The 8,089-nt window shown below is 36.3% G+C and overlaps 1 protein-coding gene across 1 annotated transcript; it reads left to right on the top strand.

Annotated features, from left to right (window-relative positions):
* LOC114352720 (tyrosine-protein phosphatase non-receptor type 2-like) lies at positions 1–5,462 on the top strand. The gene is made up of 2 exons (XM_028304399.1): positions 1–328; positions 5,256–5,462. Exons 1-2 carry the CDS (start codon positions 260–262, stop codon positions 5,460–5,462), a joined length of 276 nt encoding a protein of 91 aa, XP_028160200.1. The 5' UTR covers positions 1–259.
* Positions 5,463–8,089: the final 2,627 nt, after the last annotated feature.

Here is an 8,089-nt window from a genome sequence, read left to right as displayed (position 1 = left end):
TGCATTCACTCAAGACAGGAAGGCCGCACGGCATATCAAAGCTATCGTTTCCATCGTTCGCATGGTTACAATAAACTAAATTTATACGCTGTTCAGTGTGTTTGTTGTTGTCATCGGGTCCTGGAGCTCAGCCTCATTTCACGTCGGGACTCTGTGGGATTCAGACGTCTGATACATTCTCTCTCCGCTATCCGGATATATCTTGCACTGAGGCTGGACGTTTTTGAAATGATATAGACCTGTTTTGAACGAAGTGAAAATGAATAATACCGTAGAAGTGGAGTACAATGAAATTGCCAGCAGGAACGCTTGGCCTCTAGTTTACCAGGTGAGTCTGCGTAGGTGTAACTTAGTGTACAACTCTTGCCACGCACTTGTACTAGTGTAATCTAACGAAATCGCGGTTAGGGAAATAGTTCAAAAGTAATTTAAAACTTTTTCCTCGGGGTGTATTGTGGAAATTAGATTCGAAATTAAAGAGAAAGTGTTGTTTGTTTGATCTTTTGCTTTGTTGTGGTTTCTTGAAGAACTTTTTAAGGTTGCCTAACTGACAGGCACAGATCGTAAACACGTACAGCCTAATGACAATGAACCCTGTTTTCGTAAAAAGTTTAGGTGTTAGGAAGTGGGATATTTGAAACTTTTAGTGGTATATTTGTCGTTTTTGACAAAGAAGCTGCCTGTATTCAATGAACAACTTACTGTAGGCCACTGAAGTCTGAAATTCTGAAACTGGCTGTGTGGTGCCTAGCGATTTAAGTGACTGTATATTGCAAAGCGAATTGCTGCCTATTGATTTGATAACTCCTAATGAATGGCAATGAATGTTGAAGCTGCCACAGCGAATTACATATTGTAAGATGTGGAGTAACAGTGCCATGAAGATCAAGATCATATTGAAAATCAATACTCTGATGGACAGTTGGCAACAGATGGCGCTCTGTGATATATCTGATGGATCAATACTTACTATATGGATTAATCGACACTGCAGTTATTGATATGGTGGATCGGGCTGGATTGTTTCTTGGATTCAAATTGAAATGAAGAAGAAGGGTGAAAACTTTTGGAAATGGACTAGAAGCAACTAGCAGGCAGATGGCACCGGACTTGAGTAGACATTGCTCCAGTAATGGTTGAGGGGGTCAACCTTCAATGGATATTTCTGCTGTCAGTCTTCGAGATCATTTCATAGGCCATGCACTGTTGGATTGCTCACACCTCCATCCATTTTGAAGCTGTTCATGTATGGTTGCCAGTACCTGTCCATCAGGCCTTTGATCATCAGCCTCTCTGAGCAATTTGTGAACCAACTAAGGCTTATTACCAAAAAAAAAATTGAAGAACAAAACAAGTATTGATTTAAGACACAAGTTCAAAAGAATACTAAAAGCAAGCCAAGTAACCAAATAGTGATCTATGATGAAGCAATTTCATACAGTCATATTGTCTGGATGATAACTACACAAAATAAATGACAGTAAAAACTATAACATGAACCAACTTTGAGAGAGATCATTGTTTACTTACATGGTAAACAAATTAAACATTATGTGTAGTACCAAGGAAGCATGAAAATTTACAATTTGAAGAAACTACTGATGCATGCAGAAAAGCTTATAATCATCATATTTGCTTAAGAATGTAGTAGTTAATATTTTTATTTATTTAATAAAATAAATTGTATAACAAAGGTGTGATTCATTTTCCTTCCCACCTGGTAAAAGAAATTTATAATAATGAATTATTTTTGCTTTGAGAACTTGTAAAACAAACTAATTAAGTTCATCCTTGTGCTTCTTTTTTAATTATGAAATCATCAACATACAATGATCTTGATCTAAAACAGTATATAGTAAATTGGGATTTAATTATACTATATCAAAGTTCAATTAATATTAGGGAAAAATTGTTCTGCTTATTTTAAGCCGATCCATGCAACCACTGTTCCCAATACTTATCAACTTCCTTCCATTATTCAATGAATTCACTCTCGTGTCTAAAGTTCGTACTGGCATAGATTACCAACAATTTATGAATCACATTTGGTTCAAAACTGCGCGCGCGCAGATCATCTTAAGTTTTTAATTAACTGGAAATAAGCCTCACAAACGATCAACCATATGCAATAGACAGTTTGACACCATACCCCTATAATTCGAAACCACAACTTTTTTAAAAAGACCCTTCATTCTTGTCTTAAAAACTTAATTAATTTTAAATTACCTGTAAATTATGTTTTTTGTTTGAAAAAAGTAGTTTGATTGAGTTGACAAAATAGTGACGTCACTTGCTTGTAGTGCCATACAAAATCTATGGAAGAGTTTCGTTTTGACAGTTTTAAAAAGTATGTCATTGAAGGCTATCGTTTTTATACTTAAAAGTTGGCACCCCTGGCGATTGACAGGACCTTACTCTACAGTGGCGCCATCTTGATGAGTGCAAATGCGATAGTCCTCCTACTACTTTAGCGCTCACCAGTTGGTGCCACTGTCTTCGCTACTAGCAAGTGACAGGACCTTACTCTACAGTGGCGCTAACTGGTGAGCGCTAAAACGATAGCCCTCAATGATTGTGGTGGTGTCAACATCTCTATTCGGCTGAAACGCAATTTTCCTACTGATTTTATCCCATACATCGGTCAATTGTCACTTATTGGGCTAAATGCACCAGCTTCTAAATTAGTTTGATATAAAACCAATTCAAAGATTCAGAATTTAAAGGTAACTAAGATAAGTATTCCGTTATTTCATTAAAATAAACTCCATGCAAGAGAAAAAAATACGTTTGTCTAATTAATTTCTAATTCTTACATTTTCTAAGGTCATTATTTGGTTTTTTGTTATTATAAATCGAATAAAGACCACATGGCTGCGCAAGCGCAGCTTTAGAGAATGAGAACCGATAAATCGATATCGGTCGCTGAAAGATCCTATCATCTTAGTAAACCGTACTCAAAGATAAGTTATTCCATTATTAAAAAAAAAAAATATAATTCAAGAAAGTTACATCAGTCTCATAGTTTTAAATTCAGTTCCAAGACCACTCCATGGAGCTTAAACATCGATTATGTACCTCGTCTTAACACAAGCCCAACCTCAAATTGAATTACAAATCATTACTTGCAGTGGTTCCGCATACGGTCTATCGATTCGGCTATTTATAATAATTTAATTATAAATATATTTTCGATAAAACTGCCTCCGAAAGATACGTAGAAATACGATAGATCTAATAACGGTTGACTTAAAAAGCTAGATTTACGCTATATTTTACCTCCAAAATGAGTTAATCAAAATCAAAATTATTTTATTCAGTTTAGGTAGGCCAATATTTTGGTAATTATGAACCTAAAAAAGGTAGCCTTTATGGAGCACTTTACGTGTCTCATTATCTTTTGGGGCCCTTCCAGCGCTTCGAGACAAACATTTTATTATGACAAGTGCTGAAAAGAAACGCCGCGGAACAAAAATTCTGCCATATTATCGTAAAAATATCTATCTAATACCATAACTGAATTAATTCACACATTCGCAAAAAAAATATAATAATTACAGTTACATAATAATCGACGAAAATTATAAATTAATATCATCTATAATATAAAAATGAATCGCAAAATGTGTTTGGTAAGCGCATATTTAACTCAACAACGCCTGGACAAATTTTACCAATTTTTTTTTTATTTTCCGGTGAAGTCCAAGGATGGTTTTTACGGCGTGAAAAATTCGAATAATTTCCGGAAAAACCCAAAAAACAGCCCGTTTTTCACGCGGACGAAGCCGCGGTTGAAAAGCTAGTAACTAATCAATAAAAGAGAAAACAACTACTTCGCTTAAAAAGTAGCACTTTACGTAAGTGATGTTGTATTAATATAATTGACCTAAATTCACCATAGGATTGCTCTTATAGCAATATTTTGTTTGTCGTGAAATGTTACTATTTCTGCCAGCGTGTGGTTTTAACATTTTTTAATATACTCGCAGGTCTTCGATTTATAGGAAAATTGTTTGTTTTACACATAGTTTTGCAAATTAGTCTTTAATTTCCGGTTTCATGAAGTCTTATACTATTCTTTCAGTTAAATAAAGATACAATATACAGTTCCAAAACCTTATTTTGAATCTATTTACACCCGTTTCTCATATTCAATCCGTATCCAAATCCGGATTGCAACCGTCAAATTTCAATCTGTTTTCGATCAAATATCCATAATTTTTGATGCGGTTACACTTTGATATTGTTCAAATAGTCTTATAAACTATATGAAAATGTAAAAACATCGAAAACCGCAGATATTTTGACCGAAAACATATTGAAATTTAGATTACGATTGAATATAGAAATTCAGCATTAGTCTACAAAATTCAACTCGACTGAACGAACACTATTATCGCATATCTAAAAAAAAATACGTACATGAGTAAGTCAATGAATATTATCAACATCCATTTATCTACATTTGCAATTGTTGCGAAGACGTATGCAAAATAGATTGCGATAGCCAAAAAAAATGTTTCCTTGACAGCAAAAATGGCTAGATGTATAAAATACATAAAATTCAAATTAAAAAGTGTATGGTTTTCTTATTCAAAAACATTTACGCGATATTTTATTTTATTTCAATATTTTGAACACGTGACGTAAAGACATACATTTATGTAATTTAATTTAATTATCCTGAGATACAGTCTGACCTTTCTACTCGTACTAGACTCGGTCCCATATACAAAAGGTCTTAGTCCATAGAACTAGCTAGAATTTATGGTTTAGATCAGTCGCTTAAAATATTGTTCATCGTGATATTTTTACTAGGATCAAATTATTATATGCCTAGGGAGCCTATGATTAAGGTTATCTATAGTTACAGAGCCCACTGTTTTTGACACATCATTAAGGCTGAGTTGCACCACCTAACGTTGACCGTAACTATGACGATAACCGGTGTTTTTGTATGGAGTTTGACAGATTTTTGACGTTTGTCAAAGTTAAAGTAAGATGGTGCAACCCAGCCTTAGTCCCAGAACAGACGGTGAAACTGCAACTTTCTGATGAATGAAACTAAAACTGAAAGTTTCAAACTGGTCGCGTCATGTGTGGTCTCTCAACGGACGCTATGGCAGAAACTTAGATGCAACTCAAAAGTAATTAGCAGTTGCAGTTTCGTTTCACCGTCTGTTCTGGGCCTTAGTGTCACGAACTATTTGAAGCTGACCGTAACAACCCAAAATGCTGACCACGGTTCTTGTCCGCAGAAAATCGGCAGAGAATGCCAAAGCTACCCGTACACCTGCATTGAAGCGAAGAAGCCGCAGAACAAGCCGCTGAACCGCTACCGGGATGTGAACCCGTACGACCACAGCCGGGTCATCCTGCAGCGGTCCGAGCGGGACTACATCAACGCCAACCTGGTTAAGGTAAGCACACGCAGGTACGCCGTTGGAAGGCTTGGGGGTAGATAGTTTCAAGAGAAATTGCAGGGAAATTCAGGCAGAGTAAATACAAATGAGTAGGTCATCTTCATAGAAACGCCCGAGCGCGGTTTGTATGTGAGCGCGCCGCGCCAATACGTATGCGGCGCTCACGCACACACTGACAAAATTTAGCGTGGATTAACGGTGAGCTTAGGGTTGCCAGGTCCAAAATCACAAAAGCCGGACTTTGTGCTTCATTTGGCCGGACATTTTACCTTAAAAGCCGGTCATGTGACGGTTCATGAGTGATTAATATCATCATCGGTTGCTATCCAACATCCTGATGCGTGCGCTTCATATGATTCTGTGGCTTGACTTTCGCCTGGCGCGGCAACCGGCGGACGCCGCCTGGGAACCCTAGATGAGGTGCGCTGAATTTTGTCAGTGTGTGCGTGCGTATTGGCGCACGCTCACATACAAACCGCGCTCGGTGCGTTTCTATGAAGATGACTCATTTGTATTTACTCTGATTCAGGGCAGATATGAATTGAAGAAATATTGCCCAAGTGCGTATCATGCCACGCGCAGTGTAGAGTTCCGTAGTTGTCCGTCGTTACCACAATATATTTCAGAAGCAAGCAATTACTTCATCTAAAGTCACTTTTCATATTTTATTTTCTTCGAAGGAATTTTTACTGGTTCAGAAATTTTATAATACATGAGTCAAATGACTATTACTCCTAAACTAACTGAGTCAAAGTCAAAGTCAAAATTTCTTTATTTGTTTAGACTAATAAATAGTTCTTACAAATCGTCATTTTGCTCTTAAGGAGCCTCTACATGTTTCATAATCTTTTTACCCTACCAGCGCTTCGAGACCAACATTTGGCAAGTGCTGAGAAGAAGCGCCGCAACAAACTCAGTCACCACTGTCTGCCGGTTAATATAAATAAATGTAAATAGTAGTAGTAGGTACATTCGATTCAGGAGCAGTTCACTGAATTTACCATGCATTCTTGTATGGTGTATCTTATAAGAATGGGTATACAAGATTGCGTGGTATATTAAACAAGGTAGTGACGTGCTAATATCTAGACTTACATATTAAGATACTAGTAGAAATGACTCGCATACATAAATTTGAATAACTTGGATTGACCAGTCCCCGAAAGCAGCGCCTGTTCACAGACATGACGAGTGAACCAGCCATCGCTTCACTCGACCATATTAGAGGGAATGTAACGACCCGCCTCACTACGCCACCACCCCAGAGACATTTTAGTGAGAATGACAATTCCAAGTTATCTCTTTAAAAAAAACTAATAATAAAGCTAAGTAACAGTCCAGATTGAGAAGCATGACACTATAACATTTGAGAAATTATTATTAGTTTATACATTACTTTTCATTTTAATTCTTTTTAGTGCGAGCATGAGAGGACCATAATCCTACTCCCAGGATGACTTATCATTAAGAAAATCTCGAGTTGTATAATAGGCTTTTTTAAGCATGTGATCTTTAACTATACCTTTAAATTTATTATACGGTAGCTCTTTATATTTATCAGGGACTTTGTTATAAAAATGGATACCTTGTCCCATAAAAGTGGCAAACACTTTATTAAGTCTAAAAGCGGGTATAGCCAATTTATTTTTATTTCTAGTGTTAATTTGGTGAATATCACTTTTCTTTTTGAATTCATTAATATTTTGTTGAATAAATAGAATACAGTTTAAGATGTATTGTGAAGCGGCCGTGAGAATGCCAATTTCTTTAAACAATTCTCTAAGGGACGCTCTTGCTTTCATTTTATACAAGTATCTTATCGCACGTTTTTGCAAAATAAATATTGTTTCAAAATCTGCAGCTTTGCCCCATAGCATGATTCCATATGACATTAGGCTATGAAAGTAGCTAAAGTAAACTAAGCGAGCTGTTGAAACATCGGTTAATGACCGTATCCTTTTTATTGCAAAAGCCGCTGAGCTGAGCTTTCCCGCCAGAGTTTCTATATGGGGGCCCCACTGGAGTTTTGAATCCAGGGTAATTCCCAGAAAAACAGTAGAGTCTACCAGATCGATGGCATTATTATTAAGTTCTATTTGGGTACTAACTGTTTTTACGTTAGGCAAAGAGAATTTTATACATTTTGTTTTCTTTGCATTAAGTTGTAAATTATTTGTAGTGAACCAACTTAAAACTCTTGTTAGTGCATTATTTACATCGTCAAAGTTATTTTTACTTCTATCAATATTAAAAATCAAAGATGTGTCATCAGCAAATAACACGATTTCGCAAGAGTCCTTAACAAAATATGGTAGATCATTAATGTATATAAGAAACAAGAATGGACCCAGAATTGACCCCTGCGGAACTCCCATTTTCACAGGTGACCCAGAAGACAAAACACCATTTATGTCAACTTTTTGAAGTCTAAAGTTTAAATAGGATTGTATTAAATCCAAAGCCGAGTCCTTCACCCCATAAAAGTGCAGTTTGCGAATTAGCGTTTGATGTTCTACGCAGTCAAAAGCTTTGATTTATCTTAATCGTTATAGTTTTCCTTGAAAGTTCATAAAAATCAGTATTATTACGATTTTTGTCCAGATTTTTCAAGCCAACAGTTTAGTTTTTAGAGGGGGGAGGGGGACGCCCTACTCGAACAAAAATTGGCA

The sequence above is a fragment of the Ostrinia furnacalis genome, unplaced genomic scaffold, assembly GCF_004193835.3.
Source record: "Ostrinia furnacalis isolate ACB-3 unplaced genomic scaffold, ASM419383v2 OfSCF1433, whole genome shotgun sequence".
In the NCBI taxonomy this organism is placed as follows: domain Eukaryota; kingdom Metazoa; phylum Arthropoda; class Insecta; order Lepidoptera; family Crambidae; genus Ostrinia; species Ostrinia furnacalis.
Note: the sequence above shows the minus strand (reverse complement) of the source record. Positions and strands in the feature narration are given on the sequence as shown.